The sequence below is a fragment of the Sinocyclocheilus grahami genome, unplaced genomic scaffold (assembly GCF_001515645.1).
Source record: "Sinocyclocheilus grahami isolate Dianchi unplaced genomic scaffold, SAMN03320097.WGS_v1.1 scaffold544.1, whole genome shotgun sequence".
Taxonomy (NCBI): Eukaryota; Metazoa; Chordata; class Actinopteri; order Cypriniformes; family Cyprinidae; genus Sinocyclocheilus; species Sinocyclocheilus grahami.
This window is the reverse complement of record NW_015505723.1, coordinates 651,135-675,155: the sequence shown is the minus strand read 5'-3', so window position 1 is coordinate 675,155 and position 24,021 is coordinate 651,135. Positions and strand designations below refer to the sequence as shown.

General features: G+C 37.4%; 1 protein-coding gene across 1 annotated transcript in view; it reads left to right on the top strand.

Annotated features, from left to right (window-relative positions):
- gmds (GDP-mannose 4,6-dehydratase) overlaps window positions 1–24,021 on the top strand; it is a 72,687-nt gene that overhangs the window by 942 nt on the left and 47,724 nt on the right. The window contains exons 2-4 of the mRNA XM_016238676.1: window positions 8,140–8,184; window positions 9,621–9,708; window positions 10,880–10,989. Coding sequence (XP_016094162.1) covers window positions 8,140–8,184; window positions 9,621–9,708; window positions 10,880–10,989 — 243 coding nt within the window. The remainder of the gene's footprint in view (window positions 1–8,139; window positions 8,185–9,620; window positions 9,709–10,879; window positions 10,990–24,021) is intronic.

Here is a 24,021-nt window from a genome sequence, read left to right as displayed (position 1 = left end):
TTCCAGTTTGCTGGGAAGAGAAAGTTCAAACTGTTCAGAATAGGAAGCAGACAAAATGACATAACTTTCATTTCTAGTCTGTTGTGAAACGTTTTACAAGTCTTTTGTAAGTTTAGAGTGCTTGAGTATGTTACAGATAATGGGTGTGTATCTAGGCATCCAGACCATGATACTTGCTATTCAGGTTTCTAGGTTTCACTTTGCACATTTATGTGACGTGTTTTAAGTAACGGCCTTGTCTTGCTTTATGCAACATACAGTATATATATATATATATATATATATATATATATTGCTGAATGTGCCATCCATTTTGTCCTGGCCAGACTTTCTGGACCGTAATAGTAAGATTTAAATGGTTAAAAACTGTATATTTATTCTCCACTCCAATTAAAGTGTTTTACACCACAATTCAACATTTATTTCTCCCAAACTAAAAGAAATGCATCACATTAATGTTTCTGTGACAAAGCACTTTAAATATTTAATGAGGCAAGCAGAGTTAGGTTTATTGATTATTTGTTGCTAAACTATTGGCCATTATATTCTAACTGTGCATTGTTTCTTATACATATTAACTACTTATTAAGTTTTGTGTGAAAATAACTGAAGGCAGCCTGCTGAGAGAAATTATATGAAAGAATATATGATTGAATGAATTGTATGAATGCATAAGGGGGAACCGGCTGTCTACAGAAAAGTTTTGTTGCCATTTTCTTTTCATATGTTACAAACACACTCTAATGAAATGAAAATGATATTCTGGTCCGGATACAGCTTGAGGGAATGTCAGCTTGTGTAAATATGTCTGTTTCAGATAGTGTGTACAGAGTCTCTTCCACTGTATAATGCCACGATGCCATGGAATCTTGAAAGTACCTTGCCTTTAATTGTCAGTTGTTGTGATGCTGGCAGGTGAATGACAAACTGGGTTGGAAACAGACATGCCTTTTTAATTATTTTGTATTAATTTTGATTCCTTTCCGTGTGTGTTGGTGTGCATGAGATGATACACACATACATACATAAATGTGTGGGTAAATTTTTTTTTAATGCAAAGTCAGTATTTTATCTAAAAAAAAGAAACAATAATTCACATGCATTGAAGTGCATCAGAACATCACTGCTGGCGTGGTTTAATGCATTAGATGCCAAGTGGGGCATACACGACATTAATAATTATTTAGATTCTTTTGAACTCTTTTGATTAACTAGAAAGACCAGCTTGTAAGTAAAGTTTGCTTGGGTGTATGTGGTGAGAAGATTCTTGGGCAACTTGAATGTTTGCAGTACGTGGTGTTTATCATTCGCAGACTGAAGAGGGAAGTTCCTGGTTCGTTTCATGATAGAAGCTTTAACGTGAGCAGAGCTCAAGCGGAATTTGGCGACAACATAGTAAAAAGTCAGGATGCAGTTTGCTTGATGAACAGCAGAGGGCGCTCGAATGACACAAATCGTCAGGGATAGGCAACGTCGGTCCTGGAGTGCCGCTGTCCTGCAGAGTTTAAAAAGTTTTGGCATTGACATAAATTGTGTTTTGCAAAATTTGCTGCTTCAGTATTTGTAGATTATTTTTCCACATGTTTCTAAGGTACACTGAAAACAATAATAAGCATATCATAAGTTTTAAAGGCTTTAATTGGCAAAAAAAAAAAAAGAGTCAATATTTACAGTGTTGACCCTTGTTCTTCATAACCTCTGCAATTCGCTCTGACATGCTGGATATTAGCTTCTGGGCCAAATCCTGACTGATGGCGATCCATTCTTGCCTTATTAGTCCTCAGAGTTGATCACAATTTGTGGGCTTCTGCTTGTCCACTCACCTTTTGAGGACTGACCACAGGTTCTCTATGGGATTGAGATCTGGGGAGTTGCCTGGCCACAGATCCAAAATTTCAATGTGATGAACTTCAAGCCACTTCTTTATCACTCTTCCTTTGTGCCTTGGTGCTCCATCATGCTGGAAAATGCACGGATCATCACCAAATTGCTCATGGATCATTGGAAGAAGTTGCTCTTGCAGGATGTTTTGATACCATTCTTTATTCCTGGCAGTGTTTTTGGGCAGAATTATGAGAGAGCCCACTCTTGGTTGAAAAGCAACCCCACGCATGGATGGTCTCAGGATGCTTCTCTGTTTGCACAACACAGGACTCATGGTAGCGTTCACCTTTTCTACTCCGAACAATCAATTTTCCAGATGTCCCAAACAGTCAGAAGGGAGCTTCATCAGAGAAAATAACTTCACACCAGTCTTCTGCTGTCCAATCCTTGTACTTCCTGCTGAATTTCAGTCTATCCTTGACATCTTTCTTGGAGAGAAGTGGCTTCTTTGCTGCTCTTCTTGACACCAGGCCATTGTCAAAAAAGTCTTGGCCTCACTGTGCGTGCAGATGCTCTCACACCAACCTGCTGCCATTCCTGAGCAAGCTCTGCACTGTTGGTGCCACGATTCCGTAGCTGACTCCTCAGGAGAAGAAGGTCCTGGCGCTTGCTGGACACTCTGGGACGTCCTGAAGACTTCTTCACTGCAGTCGAACCACTCTCCTTGAAGTTCTTGATGATCCGGTACATGGTTCTTTCAGGTGCAATATTCTTTGTAGCAGTTTCCTTGCATGTGAGGCCATTTTGATGCAAAGAGATGCTGGCTGCACGTGTTCCTTTGGAGGTAACCATTGCCAACAAGAACACAATAGGTGCGTATCAATCAGCTCCCAAGCTCGTGAATCAGTAGATCGTGTACACTAATTCAGTCACTGATAAGTTCCCTGACTCACTGCACGTTGGGACCGTGATCACTCGAATTCAAGTGACGTGACTACGTACAGTGATTGAGACGGTCATCTCACACTCATCCAGGCCATCCTACAACAAATTCTGAAACACGGCCAGCCTTATTATTTGTATGACCATCACATAAAAAGGTCTAAATCTTTAGTCTGGGGCTGTGGAAAATAATTAAAGGTTCTCTCTTAAACTGCACCTTCACTTCCCTTTTCCCTTTCTTCATTTTCTCCAATATCTCTACATCTCCCTTTTTTCTTTACCAGCAGGTCTACTGTTATTAACAGAACTGTGTCCACCTTGTTGCAAAACAACCACACCTCATTGCAATTTGTTTGCACATAGGCCTAATGTTATTTCTCTTAAAAGGACTAATGGCAAGCTCACACTACATGATTGAAAGACTAGCCAAATCACTGTGTTGCTCACACTACGCAACAATATTTCTTCTCATCTGTCGTCGTCTTGTCATAGCTGTGCACATACTACACAACACAACGCTAACGAGGTGCACACACTACAAAACATTCAGTGAATAGGCATTGCCGACCATCAGCGAAAATACGTTTTCTCACATAAATTCTATAGAGAAATTACTGCTATTAGGCCATTTCGTCAAGCATGGACAATCAACTGGCCCTTCAATTGGTCTTTTTTTATCCGAAAGAAAGAAGAAACCACGACGAAAGAGAATATGGCAGAAACAATGGCTTTCTATACTCCAGAAAGAGTTGGAGGTAATTAAACCGTACAATGAAATGTGGTATTATATACACAATCTTTGCATTTGTTAAATTTATAGTTGATTTGATTAATTCGTGGCCTTTCATGTCTGTTCATAAAGATGCATGATGAGTGTTTATACCATCTGCACTGTGATTGGCTGGATTAGTTCCACCTTGTCATTGTGTCGCTCACATTACGAGATCACGTGGCGATAATATCAAACAGGTTTGAAAATGTCGTAGCGTCTGTGATAGCTCCAGACAGGTTCGGATCACGTTGCTGACCTGCTCATACTTAACGAGCTTCGGCGACCACAACGAGCACCGATTTGGTCACGATCCGGGGGATTTTGTCGCAGACTGGAAATCTGTCCGCGACAGCAAAATGCAGCCAAAAAGCCTGTAGTGTGAGCCTGGCTTTATACCCAAGATTTAACAATTCTTACAAATATATTAAAGCAAATTTTCTAAAGTGCCTAAATGCCAAAATTAGTACATTGAAAAATCCTTAAACTGATTATTGCATTATTAGGCTGACTCATATTTTTGTGTTGCTGTCTGCTCTAGCTCCCTCCCTTCCTATACAATAAATCCACATGAATATCTGTCTGTCACGCATTGGTGATGCAAAATACACAAGGATGAAGGAGATCAAAAGAAAAGTATTTTAATTAGATAATTCCAGGAGACCACGGCACGGAAACCAACCTAACATAGACGGAGAACGTACGAAGACTAAGACTGGCTGCATACTAGACGATTTTCAAATCTTAAAGGTGCTGTATGTAAGTTTTTGACTCTACTAAAGCATAAAAATACCATAATATGTTTGCAGATATTTAAGAAACATGCTAAGTTAACATACTTGTTTATCTGAAAAACAATGCTACAGTCAGTTATTCTCCTTTGAAAATGTGCGTTCCGGGCCAGACTGTCGGTCTCTGTTTTGGTTTGTGAAACCCGCCCACTGCCAGTTTACCCAATTGTATTGCGGGACCCCGGGTTGCCAGTTGGCGGAAAACACAGCGTATTTAATTTGATTCATCGTCAAGTGCGCTCGTTCCTGTTGGTGTCGTCAATCTGGCAACCTGCGTGTGTGTCAAGTCTGAGGAGGAAGGGCCGGGTGAAAAAACCCACTCCAATATTTTGAATTTGGACTGCAATACTTAGTTCAACCACTCGGTGTCAATCCTACATACAGCACCTTTAACCGATTTTAAAACCATGGGCGACCACAGACATGAAGACAGTTTCAACCGATTTTTAGCCTTATAATCCTCTGAATGCACACACTAGACGATTCGACCAGACCACAAGACCACATACTTGTCGATTGTAGGAACGATTTCCCAGTGACACGAGATCTCACGGAGACTCGCGAGATCAAACGTGATTAGAGAAGAAAACCAAATGGATAACAATTGACGTTGTCAGCTGGCTCTCCTATCGCGCATTCTGTTTCACAGTGAAAAACAAAGATGGGTGATGTTCTCTGCTTTCATGGCATGTGTGTAGCTGCCAAGTTTCAGCTATAGAAGCACGCAACATCCGGTAGGTGACGCTTGCTCGCTCTCATTGGCTATCGCGGGTATCACGTCAGAGGCAGCCCGATCAAGAGTCGTAAACATCAAACATGTTTGATATTCATGATTTAGTATGTCCCAAAGCTTGCCTACTCTTCTACTACACACTCAAAAGTGTGTACTTTTTCTTCACCAAAAGTGTAGTGTAGTATAAGTAGGCACATTGAGATGCAGCATAGGTCAAATGGGGAGCAAAGCAAAACATAATGGAAACACAGAACAGGCAGACATGTTACTCTATCTGCTAAATTTAGTAATGTAACTTTACAATTAATAATGATGATGTCTTTTAGCACAGTATTCTGACTGATGATAATGGGGTGCTCCTGACAGCGTAACAGGTGCTAGCACTTTAATACTCAACTAGATCAATAAAGACAAAACTACAGTATTGTATTAGAGATGAAACTGACATGCACTCGAAGCCCTGAACAGGTTAGTAATTTATTTCACTACATTTCACTGCTTCTTCTGGCCGCTTCCTCTCATTCATTGAGTCCCGCACATCGATTGCTGTGATCGAAACCATTTGACGGAAGCGTGGAACACACGTGAGCTGATTCGTTTAGCGCAGCGCTGCCAGTCAAGACGATTTATAATTTATTAGCGATTTATTAGCGAATGACAAAATCGGAAATGATCACTTTGGTACATTGAGATGGCAAACATATTAATAATATTAAAAAGAAAAAGAAAACACAGGGCTGCGGGCCAAATCAGCTGCCAGGCCACCGGGAATCGTCCCGGTGCTCCCGATGGCCAGTCCGCACCTGATTCATTCACACTTTCACATATGCTGCTGATATGACTAGTCAATTAATGTTAGCTGGTCATTTTGTGTCAGGATCAAAAAACAGTGAAATTGTTTTTTTTTTTTTGTGAAAAGTTTTTTTTTTTTGGCCAATGAAGCTTTTAGCAATTATTTGAAATGCATCTGATCACTCTACACAATAATCTAGAAACAATGTGAATGAACACCACAACAGCTTAAGCAGCAAACTTTGCAAAACTTTTGGCCATGACTGTAATTTTTGGTAATCATTTTATTTCAGACAGATGAAAATAAATAAACAAACAAACACTGTCTGATGTATGGAAGCAGTTTAAACATTTTAGACTATAATTTGGTGTAGGTCTGTCACTATAAAACCCTTACTGGATACAAATTACAGCATATTTCAAAGGCAGTTGCCATAACCAAAATTAATAGTAAAACGCTTTAATTGTGTGCATTTTGTTGATGTGTGCAGTTAATTATGTTAAAGTTGTTGCGCCCACTTGTGGTTAATAAAGGAACACAGCTGTTTGTTTGGATTTGTGCTTTGAGGTGGTAAACAGAGAAAGACTGCTTTACTGAGGTCAAGGGCAAAGGTAAGGGACCTATTTACACACAGACAAACCAACACGAAGTACGTACACTGACAGAGAGACAGACACACGGACTGGTTTGGTTGGGCAAGTTAAGTGGGCTTATTTGATTAGCTTTCATTCTTTCCTTTACCATTCTGGTTTTCTCAGCATAAATGGATCCACAGTTTGCCATTAGCAATCAGCCTGCGTCTCGTGCAGAGGTCTAAAGGCCTATAGATTTATCTTTATGTGGTGCGCAAGGGTGATTGTAATTGCAATGGAAAGTTTTTCTAAATTAGTCAGCGTTTCTGAGATGTTTCGCACATGTGGTTTGACTCAAAATAAGAGATGATTAAGAATTAAAAACGGATTTATTTGAAAGATTTTATAATTCAGACTGAAAGGGATTGGTGGCTTAAGGTAGGCCTGTGTGTGCGTATGCACAGACTGGTTGGAATGTCGTGTCCGTCTAGGTTTCCTGTCTATGAACGTAATCTGCGGGAAACAGGCAACGTTTCCCAAAAGTCTCAGCATGACGATAAGCTGCTTTTTATCAGGGTTATGAGTCTGCGCTGCAGTTGGCACTGGTTGTGTCACACACATATACACACACACACAGAGCCTCAGGTGGTCGGACATTGAACAGGTTTTATGTAAATGGCCAGTGAACGGTGTGAAAAGGAAACGGAAATGTATCTTTAAGCACATCTTTTCCTCTGCGGGCATATATACTTATATACAGGCACATACACTGCTGCTGGAGCTTCTCATTTTTTCCCCAAAGGTCTTTGGGACTGTGCCTATATCACCCCAGCAGGAAGTAGGGGGCGGAATGCCATGGCCGGGGCGGAATGTTCCACAGTTCTAAAATGTGCGGTCTGGAAGTATGAGAGGGGAAAAAGGGAGAACGAGAAGGAGATGAGAATGAGAATGAAAGAGACTCGAAAGTTGTTTATGTCTTAGGTTAAAACGTGTCTTTAGGGTACGGCCGTGTCACTTTTTGACAGTCAGGTGGATTCAGAGGCTTAAACTGAGCTGTCAGGCTTTCACTGACTGACACGATGGCCTTGTTTGCTCAATTAATACTCTTTTGTCTGTGTCTGTGTGTGTGTGTGTAATGCGCTCGGATGATTCAGTAATCTTGTATTACACTGGCGCTTTCGGTGTGTGTTGTAGCCCGTAGGCACTCCTTACTTATTTGTTAGCTGTCTTGTTGACTGTTTTCTTTGCAGACTATGTATGGAGCTTTTTTTAGTGAGGGGAGTTTTATTTCTCTGCTGTTAAAGGGATAGCTTGCCAAAAAATGACAATTCTGTCATCATATACTCAGCCTCATGTCGTTCCAAACCTGTTTGACTTTCTCTCTTCTGTTAAACACAAAAGAAGATACTTAGAAAAATGTATTTTTTGTCCATATAATTGGATCCACTGGGGCAAAAATAGTTGTGTTGCTTGAAAGAAATAAAGTCATAGAGCTTTGGAAAGACACAAGGGTGAGTTTCGACACAAGCGTGTGTGCGTACGTGTGCAAAAACGCGTATTTGTGTAATGTAGGCATGTATTCGCTGCGGTCTGGCTCATGAAATTCTGAAAGAAATGGTCATTGTGTTGAATACTCTCTTGGGTAATGCTTGCCGTAAATGTGTGTGTGTGTGTTTCTCAAAGCCCAAAATAATTCTCCCTCTATGTGGTTTCAGGATGGGTCCTACCTTGCTGAGTTTCTGCTGGCTAAAGGTTATAAGGTGGGTAAGCCAATGTAACCCTTAAAGGCATGCTACAAACCCGTCAGAAATCATTCCCACATTTATCTGATGCAAATATCTCACTGTCTGTTAATAATCAAATTTGAAAGTTCATAAGATTTCAATTAAAATGTGTTGCATCTCATTTAAAGGTTTAATAGATAAAGAAATATTTGACTGTTCAATTTTTGGGTCAATTTTTTAATGTTTTTTTAAGAAGTCTCTTATTCTTAGCAAGGCTGCATTTATTTAATCAAAAATACAGTAAAAACAGTAATATGGTGAAATATTATTACAATTTAAAGTAACATTTTAGGTATTTTTTTCAGGATTCCTTTGATCAGTAGTTCAAAAGAACAGCTTTTACTTAAAAAATATTTTGTAACATTTTAAATATCCTTGCTGTCACGTTTGATCAATTTACTGTATCCTTGCTAAATAAAAGTATTAGTTTCGTAATAAAAAACTTAGGATGGCAACATTATGGAATTCGTATTTCAAAAGAGTGTTCAATTTTCACAGCTGAAGCATGTGCTTTGCTGTTAGCTTTGGAATATATTGAAAATGCACAACAAAAGGATTCTATAATTTTTACGGACTCTAAATCATGCCTTCAAGTAATGGACTCTTTAAAAACGTCCTTTGATCGATTGTATTTTAACCAAAGTGGACCATCTACAGAATCAATTCTATTGTATTATTTTTTGCTGGGGTTCCAGGCCATGTTAGGCTTTCAGGAAATGAGCGAGCTGATGCAGCTGCAAAGGAGGCTTTTAATCAGGAAGTAAACACATGTCAAATTCCTCCCTCAGAGATCAGACCTATTATTAATCGTTATATATTAAATAAGTGGCAAGGAGAGTGGGATACATGTACAAATAATAAATTACATGAAATACATCTGGAAATTTCAAACAGATTTTTATTCTCTTTTAAAACTAGATTTGATCAAGTGGTATTTACCAGATGTCGCATAGGTCATACAAGACTGACTCATGCATTTTTGCTTAAAGGTGAAGACCCTACTCAATGCATGTTCTGCAAGATTCCCCTTTCTGTCAAACATATTTTATTGGACTGTCCAGCTTTTAATGTATGTAGAAAACTCTTTTATGAAGCGAACTCGCTTAAAGAGTTATTTAGTATAATTATAGCAGAAAAAGTTTTCGGATTTTTATCATATGTTAATGTAAAAAATCTTGTGTAATATAACTTGTGTTTGTTTGTTTGCTGGGTTTTTTGTATTTGTTATACTTGTATTTTTAAATAGTTTTTGCCATGAAAATAGCCTTAGATGCTGACATGGCATTAAATAAATGTATACTACTACTACTATAAAAACCTTAGTGATCCCAAACCTTTGAACAGTCGTGTACATAAATTCAGTTTAAAATCTTATATACTTAAAAGACTGGAACTGTTTTTGTTTTGGGCAGGTTCACGGTATCCTTCGCAGGTCCAGTTCTTTTAACACGGGCCGGATTGAGCACCTTTATCATAACCCTCAAACACACACAGAAGGAAGTGAGTTTCACATAAACACACCTGGCTGTTATATGCATGTTTTATGACGTTTGTAAATGCATAAATGTCTTCTAATCTGTGTAAAATATCACTAGGCATTGGATCCACTGGGCGTTGTAAGTTGTTAATTCAGTATTTTTAATTATTTTTAAGGTATTTTCCTTTACGGTTGCAATCTAAACATTCCTAAGCAATATTTGGACTGTAATTATTTTTTTGGGGTGAAGTCTGAGAAAATCATTGGTATGGCTCCTCTGTGATAAAACTCATGCATTTGGACTGCAGTTAATCACAGGGAAGACAAATAAGTTTTCTATTTTTATTCATATAGGGGATGTCATATACACAATGCAGTTAAATATGGTTGTCACTCTTCTTTTAAGTGCTTAATCCTGTTTTGTACAAACAAGAGTTTCCCTATTTATGGGAGTGCCAAAAGTCTACGACAGAATTCAAATTCAAAAGGCTACGACAGAATTCACTCTCCAAAATTATTATGTATACAAAAAAATGCCAGTTTTAGACAGTTATAGTGCCATACAGTGGGAAAATGCAGTACATACTAGGTTACAGCTGAAAGATGCCAAAAGTTTCACAGGTTTAGAGGTGACTACTGTACTATGTACAGAAAGTTAGTTGGTTAGTTTACGGAAACCAGCTTCCTTTGTGCCAAAATATCCAAATTCTAATTATAAAAGTGTCAGTTTAGGCCCAGTTCATCCATATGAACTGATTCATCCATATAAAATGACCAAATTTAACTTAACCAGGAATTTTCTCCTGAATGGTGGGAGAAGTTTGATTGAAATTGTAATAAAATCCCTTATTAGTCCCTGTATAAAACATTTGCCATTCAAATAGGTCTTTCAGTCTGTATTTGGCTTTGAAAGCAAAATGAAATAAAATTAAATTCAAAGTTTTACACAAAAATCTAGAAATAGATTCTCCAGTTATTTCTCCTTTTTTGTTTTTGTGATCCGCGAACAATTTAATAAACATTTCAGACATGGATATGACCTCTTTGTTTTGGGTCTCTGGTTGTTTTCGCTTAAGTGACAATCTTTAAACTTGAGCCGATGTGGAGGAAAAAATGTTTAAACTTCAAACTTTTCAGATTGCTCGGTCACATTTAAGAGGAATGAAATTCATTCTTTTATTCTGTGCCTTATAGACATGAAGTTGCACTACGGAGACTTGACTGACAGCACGTGCTTGGTAAAGATTATCAATGAAGTCAAACCCACTGAAATATACAACCTTGGAGCACAGTCTCACGTCAAGGTAAAACTCTCTCATTCTCCCAACTTCTAGCTTACTTTCTCAATATTTCTCAGTCACACAGATGCTCTTTGTCTGTCGACTCTCAAACTCTCCTCCTGGACAGACACAAACTGTTTCATAATGACTTTGGTTTCTTTCTTGGTGTCTGTGAGGTGAACAAATGACCCCATCCAAGTAATACTTTGGAAAGAAAAAAACTCTTAACCAAATAGAGAAGACTTTCTTTCACTCTCTGTTCCTTTACCCACACCCCTAATGTCTAGTCATCTGGGATGAGATCAGGGGGATGTTAGTCAGAGCATTGGACATCATGGTGTGTGTGAACTTCTGTGTGGGTGCTCCACAGGGTAATTTATGGGAAACAAGAACAAACGGCAGTTAAAGTGAGGGAAAGGAAGGGAGAGAGGAAGATGATGGAATAAGAAGATCAAAAGCAGAATAGGGACAAGATAATTCGGAGGGATACGAATGAGACATTTCTGTTGATATTGTTTGCATCAGCTACTCATGAGTTCAGTCACAGGAAAAACCAATTAAATCTGTTCAGCTGGGTATCAGAGAGAAACAACAATGTCATGTTTTTTGCTGGAGCTTATTATGTTTCAACCACACAAAGAAAACAACTGAATGCTCCATAAAACAAGTTCTTTGGAATAATTATACTGACCGGTAATTAAAAGATTTGATCATCCAAAAAATCAATTCTGTCACCGTTTACTCACCATCTTCCTTAAAGTAATGCGGCTTTGGTACTACATGAGAGTGAGAAAACGATGACTGAATTTAAATTTTTGGGTGAAATCCTTGAAAAGCATTTTTTCGCAAACCATTTATCTTCCGTTGCGTGGTGTAATATTGTTGGTTAATATTATTTTACCCCACTCGTGTGGCATTTGTTACGGAAGAAAAATGAAAGTAATTTTGGAAGCAGGAAAAGTTACTACATCTGATGAGAGATCATGGAAACTTTTATTGAACAACATGCACTGATGAATCATCCACAATAAGACCAGAGACATTTTATTAAGAAAATGAATAGTCATTTTTGATTTCCTGCTGTCAAGTGCAAACAAAATCATGCTAAGGGGCCATTCACACAGAATGCGTTTTTGACAGACATATTTTGCAGTATATCACATGACACAGCACTCTTTTTGTTAAATCCTTCTTCAGACTGTGCTTTTTTTTAAACTCCACCCCGCCTCATCTCTCGTTTTTAAACACAAATACGCATCTTGTGTGAACAGCCCCTCAAGTAATTCTTACACTATTTAATGACTACTTGTGTTTGATAACTACAGTGACTTCTTTTGGACACTCATGTATGTCCAATGAATGTCATTGTATTATGTATTAGTACAAATAGTGCTTTTCAAGTATTACCACTTTTTTGATCCAGTTTTGGTGGATAAATTTACTGTGTGTTTTTAAGCTATATTTCTTTAAAACAAATGTGACTTGGTTTGATATTTTGTTATATAATGGAAATACATTCATACATTTTTAAAAATGGCTTAACTGTTCAAATACCTTTTGGAGGTATTTGAATACCTAAAATGATTCATGAGCTTCAGTGGTAGGTTTGTAAGTCAGTAGGATGGAAAGATCCAGACTGCACCTGTGGGCTGAAAACGGTCTGTTAAATACAGCAGCTGCCGTAATATGGAACTAAATAATTCAGGTGGAAACTCACTGCAAAACGCTGGCCAAAAGACAGGCATCCATTATACTGAATGGGAGGAGTTCTGGGTGTCCCATCAGGAGGATCATCTGCTGTGATGACTGATAACGGCAGGATGTTCACTGTCACAATGAATTTTGTACCGCTGTGGCTCCTCAGCCGAATAAACAGTACTTTAAGCATAGACATAGGACTAAGGGAGAGTATAGTTCATATTTAAAGATTGCTGTTATACTACGACAACCGCAATCAGGATTGCTATGTGGAAAAATAAACAAGCTTGATTTAATTACACCAGCAGTTTAGGCTTGTAAGTGTGTGCATTTGCCGTGAGTGTTCATTAAAGATAGGTGTTTCAATCAGTGCCCGCAGTAATGAAGTGGTAGATCACTGCTACTCTCTGATTGTAGTTTACATTTTTTACTCACCGCACTTTGTTTGGATATGGCAGAAAGAGTGGCAGAGAAAACACATACACACACATGCTCGGTTTCCAGTTTTTGCACACAGGGGTCAGCAAAGTGCTATTTTGTTTGAGAGTACCGCTTGGTGGTTTTTTGTAGGATATTCGTTTATGCTTAAAGGAATGTTTTGGGAAGAAAGTGATGTGCTTTTTTTCCTCCATGCACATTCTGTCTTTGTCTGTGAGCATTTATAGTCTTGTTTATAAGTTATTCAAATAAATCAGATGGAGAAATGACAGAAGGACGACAAGCATAAAGACTGTAATGAACTGTGATTGAGTTGAAATAAAGTCATGGGGTGTTCAGGTCTAATGTTGCATAACAACGTTTGAACATTTGATTTTCTTCTAAGATCTCAGTCACTCTCTGTAATTATGACCAATTAAAATGGGAATGATTGTGTGTGTGTGTGTGTGTGAGAGAGAGAGAGAGAGAGTGTGTGTGTGTTTATATATATATATATATATATATATATATATGCACATATGTAGAGTTCGACAAACCATCCCTGCCTTTATCCTTTTCCTCTTTATTTTACACTTTTAACATTTCACTTTTTTTACATTCAATGTTGTAATAAAATGTATGTATAATTTAAATTATTATCTGAATTTAAAGGAAAATTATGGCAGTGAAAAAAATTATTTAATAAAAGCACAGTATTCAGTACAAGCATACATTGTGTATATAATTGTGTTAATTTAAAGAAAGTTTAAATATTCTTTTCAATAAATATGATAGATGGATGGATGGATGGATAGATAGATATTCAGTACAAACATATTCCAGTATTTGTATATAATTACGTGGTCAGTAGAATTTTGTGTTATTTTCAATAATAATAATAAATAAATCAATGCATTAAACTGATCAAAAGTGATATCAAAGACATTTATAATGTTACAAAAAATTCTACTTTTATTAAATGCTGTTCTTTAGGCTTTCTATTCAAAGATATTAAGCAGCACAACTGTTTTCATTAATAATAGAGAATGTTTCACGAGCAGCAAATGAGCATATTAGAATGATTTCTGAAGGATCATGTGACACTGAAAACTGGAGTAATTGTTGCTGAAAAATCCGATTTGCCACCACAGGAATAAGTTACACTTTAAAATGTATTCTGATAGAAAACTGTTATTTATTGTAGTAATGATTCACAATATTACTGTTTTTACTGTATTTTTTATCAAATAAATGCAGCCTTGCTGAGCATAAGAGACTTCTGTCAGAAACATTAAAACAATCTTACCGACCCCAAACCCTTGAAAGGCAGTGTGTATCTTTTCAAAAGAAGTTTGTACTAATGATTCTGCTTTGATATGTGCCTAAATAATATCTCTAAATCTAATAATTAATTTAAAATGGAAAAATATTAAAATGGAAAACTTGCAGGGCAGCACCTGTTAGACATGCAGAATAGCATGAAATGTAATTGAAATAAAGTACTGAATTATTCAGGTGGGATATACCAGCTTCAGGAGGTCCATGTGTGCAAACACAATAGAGAGATAAAGGTGTCTATTTACATGTGAATGTGCACTGTTCCGACTGTCATGACAGGACCTTGTCTCCAGCATGTTGTTTGGGGATGACAGGAACAGTAAAAGAAAAGCCATAAATAATGTCGGTTCGATGTCAGTGTGCGATCACGGCTTTACTACAAAAGAGCACCGTGTACTTTACATGTTGATGTTTGTACAAGTTTAAACCTTGCGGTTATTATCAAATTACCACAAATGGAGCTGCCTTGTGGGATATCACACTGCAATTAGTCACGTTTGACCACATCAAACTTAGATCACATGATAAACTGAGTTGAAATGCCACTTTTTTTAGGCTGAGATTGAGAGCCAAGTCACACACACTCACACACTTAAATGGTTGCAAAGTTCATTTTTATGCAAAAAATCAAACAGACAGACTTTCAAATCAGATATCTCTTAGCATCGGCAGAATCTGTTTGCTCATCGTGTTATGTACAGTAGGGTGTGAGTGGCATAAGCTTTGTTTTTGTGTTTGGATTAGTGCAGATCTGTAGCTAATATGCAGTTGTTGGACTGGAACGTTGCAGTATGTATCATGTTTTGCGAACATGTTTGATGTGTAATGTAAGTGTTGTCTTGGGAAGACTTTGGCATTGTGTGCATGTTTATAGACTGATGTGACACAGCAAACATGCAAGAGGATGCAGGATTGAGTGACACGCTGAAAGATAATTCAACTTTGGTGAAGTGTAGCACCAAAATCCTTTCTGCTAATGGCGACAGAATTTTTTAATAAGGTCGTGCTTGCAATGTAGGAGACTTTGTGTAACACTGAGCCTAAGTTTCCTTGTTAGCTAATTAGGTGTCTAGAGGATGCAGGCGCTCTCGCTTTCACACAGATACTTGCAGTTAATTGCTTGTGTAAATCATTCCACTCTTGTCACCTGCAACGACTGACGTCACTGCCAACAAACAGGCCTTTATTCAGTGGCATTACATCACGTTAAAAACACGATTTTGATTTATCTAAATGACAGCGCCTGTGAAGCAAGTGATTAATTATGAGAGATAAAAATCTCTGCACTGCCATCTCTGTCACTCATTAAAGGGTGGGAATGCAGATGCATTTTAAACATGTTTGCTTGTGTGGTAGTCACTTTTTTGTTTGCTTTTCAGTAGACTAATCATTATTATCATTATTTAAAGTTTTTAACTAATTATTTTTATTTGGATATAAATATTTGGATATTTACAATGTATTTATTTTTGTAATTAATTTTATTATTATAATTAATGGGACTTCTTTCTTTCTTTCTTTCTTTCTTTCCTCCGTAGACTAATTATAATCATTATAGTTTTTAGTTGATACTTTGTATAAATATTTTAATTATAGATTTCTATATATTATATTATAATTAATGGGACATATATATATATAGGTCGTGTATTTAATTTGAAGGAAGGAAGCATTGAGGGTTCTACTATGTTCATGGAAAACACTTGAGACTCTCCCTGGTTAGACGGAGGGGTATCAGCCCTCCCCTCACTGATACTCAGAAACTTGAATATAACACATTTTGAAAGGCTTACTAACCTCGAATCTGTGTTGTGACGTGCAATACTGTTTCTAATGTTTGTATAAAAAAGTGAGAATTGCAGTGTATACCTTTTTAATGCAGATTTATTTTTTTCATTGCATATTTTGCAAATTTCTGATTCACAGTGTCATTTTTTACTGTCAGAAAAGATGAAACCCCTTTTTTTCATTGCAACTATTTTTAAATCCAGATATCTTTGTACCGATGTAAATGATTGTAGTTATTTTGGATAGTGTTTTGCTAACAAAAGGAGAAACTTTTTCATGCATATTTCTATTTTTTGTTTTTTTTGTTTCGTGTTTATATATATTTTTTTTTTTTTTATTATTATTAATTCTTTCTTTCGCTTTCTTTATATTCCTTTAATCAACACTTTATTTTTAAACTAATTAATTTTTATATTGACATTTTCTTCATTTATTTTAAATTACTTTATTTATTTAATCCTTTTATTCATTTAAAGTCATTTATTTTCGTTATTTTCATTTATTATGTTTAATTAATCCCCAAATGATAATTTGTATGTGTGTACATTGAGTTGGCCAGTTTTAGACATTGACATAGTTTGTCAATGGCAACACAGTTGTGTTGATGCTCTTATTTGGGTATGAGTTAATCAGCTTTGAAAAGAAACGACCCAACAAATGTGACATCTTTGGCAAGTGGCAACATAAAGCGCATCAAGCAGTCACGGCTTTAATCCAGGGATTAAAACAGCATTAAACTTGTCAAAAAAAATAAAGCAGTTTTAAAGTCTGTAACCTTACGTAAGCCTTGATTGCTCTAGATTAGGCAAGGAAAGATGTGTCCTATGGTACACCTTGTCTTTTTTGGGAATATTCAGTCCTAGAAAATGGGTTAAGATGGCTTGACTTCTCAACGTCGAGCTGCTTTTAAATTTTGGAAGTAATGTGACTGACATGGTATGTCTGAATAATATGCCAATCTTTGTGAATTCGCTAGCACAAGCACTCAACACTTGATTGAGAGGTGGAAAATAGCCGTTTACAGAATAAAAGCAGGTATTGCAATGAACAATTCATCCTTTGTGCGGTGTAAACGGACACATTCCTGTCTCATGCCCTGCCCTAAAGGAGTTAACTTTAGTCAAGAGAAGCATTTAGTTTTATTAGCTTTTAGTTTTTATTGTTATTTATTATTATCATTATTATTATTGCCATTACATCAGGTAATGACCTTGGCAAAATTTTGAACAGAAGTATGGAATGAAAGAATAAAAATAAAGGATGGTACTTTGGATCATAGCATTACCAGAGATGTTGGCTCAAGTGCCTGGAAGACTAGGATCAGGAAATATTCAGCTGCAGATTAGTATCATAGTGTGTGATTCCAAAGTAAACTCTGAAAATGATTAATGATGTTTAAGATTATGATGAATGTAAAGTAGGATGCAAGAGAAGAACTTAAGTTCAAAAACATAAGACTCCAGTTATCACGTTATTATACAGAGAAATGTTATTAAGCCTCAAGGTTTGTATTTCCATCTTTTGTTTCATGCAAATTGGTGGAAAAATCTCAAAATCTCCACATTTTTGCTTTTTCATTTAAAGCAGAAACCTCTCTGGTTCCCTTTTCTGTTGTACAAGTCATTGCGCTCTCTCTGTAGTCAACGCTGGTGCCACTTGTCTGCATGACCTTTAGATATGTACTATATACAAGTAGGGCTCAACAATAAGTATATATTTTTTCCTAGTCAGGCCAGCAGTTTACAATATGTGCAGCCCTGCCAATATTTTCACAGGCCCCACTATATAAAGATTATTCACTTTATATTTAGAAACGTGTGTCTGATATATGGGCATTTTATTATTATTTTTTTTTATTGCTTATTACACAGCTACTTGCCAAATAAATGAACAATAAATACAGATTTGAGTAAAAACTTTATTATTTAAGAGTGCCTCTTATACAAGAGACTTTTACAGATATGTAGTAAATTAGTTGCCTTGGACAACAGTCAGTTTTTTGAGAATTATGGATAAATCCGTCCAATCAGAATAATTTCAAAACTGTAATAATTTAAATTTGTTTGCTGTTTCAAGACTGCCACAAGTCTTTATCCTCCTCTAAAGCTCATCTATGTTAGCCAGATAGATAACATTACATATTTAATTCAGAACTTGCAACAGCAATGTTCAATACTACACAAAACTAATTCATAAAAGCAAATGGCTAAGAAGGGACTGTCACTTGATTGGACAAGTGACAGTCAGTCTGAGATTGTGAGCTGGATAGTTTTAGACAGTTTAGTGGATGGCATCTAATGACAACACAAACATTTGGCAAAAAAATTATATGGTAATGAATTTGGTCTGCAGAGAGACCTACTAGACACCAGAGTATATAATTACACCTATTTATAGCTTGGAAGCATTCATCATCTTCTCTCAAAATAAACAAGCAGGTCAAGCACTCATATTTGATATTTTTATGTTAATCGGAAGCACGTTGTGCTCATTGCTTTTAACAAAACTGAGGTGGATGCTCAGCGTTGCAGATCTTGGCATATCATGTGCATTGTCAGTGTTTCAACAGTCTGTAGGCTTCTTGACATAGAGATAAGCGCACACAATAGCTCACATCATTCTTTCGAGCTCCTAAATGACAGCACCTGTCAACTGTGATGACACATGTGCTGTGTGTGTCAGAGAGTTGGTTCAGTCAGAGACCACTCACATGTGGTAGTTGTTGGTTGCTGTCAGCACAAGGTTAACTGTCAGTGTCAACTGTCAGGAGTTGAACAGAACCTTGTGTGTGACTGCGCTGTTCTCAAGCAAATGAAATAGCATGATGAAAAACGTGTGGCCGGGTTATATGGATTGCACTATACTCTTCCTTTAGAAGTGTTTGCACCAAGCCCAGACCTGAACACCTTACACCCCGTTCACACCGCCAGTGTCACACAGCGACAGAGCGACATAATCCCATTAATTTTCAATGGAGAGCTGGCGACTTCCGGCAACACGAGCGACAGTGACCGTTGGCGACGGAATGTGGGCGTGTCAAGCAATGCGAGTCAAGCGACAAAAGTTCAGAATTCTTCAACTTTATGCAAATAAGCAGCGAATTTCGCGAGCGACAACCAATGGGAGTGAAGTCAGTGGAGAGCACGTGATTCATCTGCTGTAGTGGAGTGTTACGGGGGTAACTAGGCAACCAGTAGTGGGAACGCCCACTAGTGACCTCAGTTGCCAGCCACAAGCGACAAGCAGTGAAAAAGTCGCTGGCGGTGTGAACGGGGCTTTAGGGATGAATTTTGAAAGCCTACTGTTAGCCAGACCCAACGTCAGCGTCTGACTTCACTGATGCTCCACTCTCTGAATGGGTGCAAATCCAAAAGTCTTGTTCTAAAATCTAATGGAAGAGATTTGAAATTAAATGTTAAACAAAACACAAGCATTGGTGAGGTCAGGCACTGATGATGGGTGATGGGGTCTGGCCTGCTCTTCCAATTCATCCCAGTGGTTTTCAAAGGGGGTTCAGGTCTAGACTTTGCTGGCTGGTGAAGCTCTTCCACACCAGATGTAATTATTTAAAGGGGTGGTTTATTGCGATTTCACTTTTTTAATGTTATTTAGTATGTAATGTTGCTGTTTGAGCATAAACAGTATCTGCAAAGTTACGAAGCTGAATGTTCAATGCAAACGGAGATATAGTCTTTTAAAATTCTGGCAGTCTAATGCCTATAAAAACGCCTAGTAGGGACTACAACAAGTTACTTCCCGGGTTTGTGATGTAACAAACCCAGATAAACCCCGCCCTCGGGTAAAGGCAGCAAAAAAAGGCAAAGAGGGCGAGGCGGCCATGCTGCCCTGCTTTAGAGAAGAGGAAGAGAAAACTAGAGGCGCACGTAAAAGTCTATTCATATATGAATCGCGATTCTGCATAGTCTTTTAAAATTCTGGCAGTCTAATGCCTATAAAAACGCCTAGTAGGGACTACAACAAGTTACTTCCCGGGTTTGTGATGTAACAAACCCAGATAAACCCCGCCCTCGGGTAAAGGCAGCAAAAAAAGGCAAAGAGGGCGAGGCGGCCATGCTGCCCTGCTTTAGAGAAGAGGAAGAGAAAACTAGAGGCGCACGTAAAAGTCTATTCATATATGAATCGCGATTCTGCCTTTTAACGATTCTAATGGATTCACAAGTTTCAAAATCAATGTTCTAAAGCAGCAGTTCTTAATACTGTTCCTCTCGTCCGCCTGCTCTGCACATCTCTCTCTCTCTCTCTCTCTCTCTCTCTTTCTCTCTCATTCAGCTCAGCTCCAACAATGAAGCTATGAGAAGCATTAAAGGGGTCATTTATTTCAATTTTTCCTTTCTCTTTGGAGTGTTACAAGCTCTTGGTGCATAAAGAAGATCTGTAAAGTTGCAAAGACTAAAGTCTCAAATCGAAAGAGATATTCTTTATAAAAGTTAAGAGTCAGCCACACCTACCTAAAACGGCTCGTTCTAACACGCCCCCACATATCTACATCACTATGTGGGAAGATTTGCATTATGCTGCCCAAATGTTCAACGCTCCGGCCTGACAGGGCATCATCACAATGTGGTAAGGGGCGTAACATTTCCATCACACGCTTGAGGTATTCGGCCAATCACAAGGCACTGGATAGCTGGCCAATCACAGCACACCTCGCTTTTTCAGACCGATGAGCTTTGTAAAAATTGACGCGTTTCAGAAAGGCGGGGCATAGAGGAGAAACAATAATGTACAGTATGTGGAAAATAATGTGTTTTTGAACCTTAAACCGCATAAACACATTTCATTACACCAAATACACAAAATAATGTTCTTTTTAGCAGCATCATATGACCCCTTTAAACATGGATGCAGGTGCAGTTGTCGTACTGTATATTAAAAGCTAACATAAGCAATAGCATCTACAAATAGCAGCATATTTAAAAGTATGAGACAACAACAAACAAAAAACATAGGCCTACCATTAAAAGCCGTGCTTGCACAGGTTCTGTACGATACTTTTCAATAATATCCTCTGCTTCTCAATCGGGCTCAAACTGATAAGCAATATTAACGACGCAGTTGTGTACAACCGGAGCGCATGCCAGAATACATATATGAGCATGTGTATATGTATATATATATATATATATATATATATATATATATATATATATATATAAATCTTTTTTCATTTAATTAATTTAATTACAATTTCCTTTAATTATAATTAATAGTACATTAAAATTAAATAAATATTTCTTTAAAAAAAATTTAACTAGAAAATTAAATTAACAAATCTTTGGTTTTCAATTAATTATTAATTTAACTTAGTTTATTTTTATTTTTTTAAGTTAAGATTAATTCAAATTATTAAATAAAATAAAGATCTCTAAATTGGAGTTAATAAAGGGGGTTCCTGAGCCCTACTGATGGAGCTGTGGGGCTACATGAGATGAAAAAGGTTGAGAAATGTTGTCTTCTGGAAACATAAGATGTGGTAAAAATAGAGCTTTGTTTTTACAAGGATGGAGACAGTTTAAGGACATCTGTAACAGGCTAAATGATTCCCTAATTATTCGCAGTCATGGTTTCTCCCCTCCCTCCGCTCTCACACACTCAAGCGTGTATGAGCTCTGCGATTGCTACAGACAACTTGCGCCTGGGGCAACCCCAACCGCAGCCCATAATGATCCAGGCTGTTGCCATGTTTACATGTGTGTTTATGTTTGAGGGAAGGAGTGAATGATGAGGTGAGCGTGTCTGGTTGAGCAGGCAGAAGAGCGAGGGAAGTTGGTGTCATCTCAAGCATAGATTTAATTAGCTGATGAATTCCAATCCTGACGTGCCGAAGCCGTGAGGAGTGTAGGAGTATTATCGACAGAGGAGGCCAGCTCTATTAGGTAGAGCCGAAAGAGAGGGTGTTCGCTTGTGCACGAGTCGCCCTGGGCCACGGGGTTTTTCCCGATGTCAGACATAAATCCTGTCCCCCTGACAGTTCCAAGTTGCTGTGGAAACACGAAGAAATTGCTTTTGCAGCACAATTTTCTACGAGTCTAACGCTCACTTCGGATAACGTGTAAAATGCGGCCGAGCTAACATAAACAACAAAATCCCTGTAATTTCCACGTCTTTTCTTAGCCTGCAAATGCATAGAGGGAGCAATTTGGAGTTCGCAGCACACTTACTTGCATCAACGCAATGGCTACTGCTACTAGTAACGGCTGGAAAGAGCAAATTACGGTATCGGTGTTCCTCTAATAGCACTATTTTGGCATTTTCATGACATTTGAAATCCGCGTCCTGGCTGTTTGTTTGGAGAAAACAATGCCCAAGAAATGAAAATTGCTTGCGGCCTGGCAAGATGCCGTGAAAGCTCTCCACACAATCTGAAGACATAAATCTACTTGTACCTGACAGAAACATGTCTCTCTTAGTTCGAACTGGTATGATTGAATGTTTTGGCTCACATTTAAGAGCATGTTTGCACAGTCCAAAAAACTTCAAGCTAATTATCCCAGCAACGGTAATGATCGCTATTGGACGAGCGCCAAGCAACACCACTAAAGTCAATCCGTTGCTGCATTATAAGGATTATTTTGAAAGTGCCGCGAATTTGTGTTACGAAGACACTTAAATATAATTTCAGTCTCACGATAATCAGCTGTCAGACGCTTTTGTTTTCTCTCTGAGGTGTGGTTACAGATGCGCACTAGGGTATTTCGGGACTAATTCAGTTCGTGCCTGTTGCCGAGTGTTTGTCTCGATGGAAAAAAACTTGTTGGTGCGATTCTGAGAAGCGTATGTAAAATTTTAGGAACAGGTTAGATGAGTTTTTTTTTTTTTAAACGAAGCATTAACACATGTTAGACTGCAACCCATAAACACAATCAAGCCTAGAAAAAAAACAGTGAACCACTTTTAATTAAAAGAAATGAACAAACAAAGAAAACAAAGAAAAAACAACAGTTTTATTTTGTAAAGATTTGTTTTGTAAAGTTTGGTTTTATGTGTGTGTTTTTGTTTTTTTATTGTTTAGTTTATTTTTCATTTTTTGTTTGTGTTTAGCTATTTTCTTAGTAAATAAGTAAATACATTCTATCTTTCTCCTGCTCAGTTCCTGTCTGTCTTTCTGTTTCTTGCTTTTTCTCCCTATCTTTAACATCTCAGTTTCAGTCAGGGATTCCCCGGCTCGCTCGTGTTTGGGAATTGAGTATGTCTGAACTCGTTAAATTAGAGCAGAGACCTTCTTTCTCAAAAACACTGTGCAGTAATTCAGTTGCATGATGTAGCACCTCAAACTATTTGCAATGTTAAAGGAATAGTTCATCCAAATATTAACATTTATTTACTCACCTTTATTCTGTATACTGTATGACTGAAATTTTGATGAGTGTACCTTTTTCCTTATAAATACAATTAATTTAAAGTTTTCAAAAGGATGCAAAGGCACAATGAAAGTGTGATAGAAGTTCATATGAGTCTGTGCGCTAAATTAATCTTCTGAAGTCGTAGGATAACTATTAGGGCTGGGTTTTGACACAAATTTCACGATTCGATTCTCATTCACAAGCTTTCGATTCAGTTACCAATTCGATTCGATTCAATATTGATTATTTTGGACAGGGTAAACATACCTATTAAGCTCATGTACCCATTAAGCACACTTCCATTTTTGAACTCAGATTATAAAAAGAAAAAATTATTTATTATCCTACTTGATGTCTTAAAGGGGTCATATGACGTTGCTAAAAAGAACATTATGTTGTGTATTTGGTGTAATGAAATGTGTTTATGCGGTTTAAAGTAAAAAAAAACACA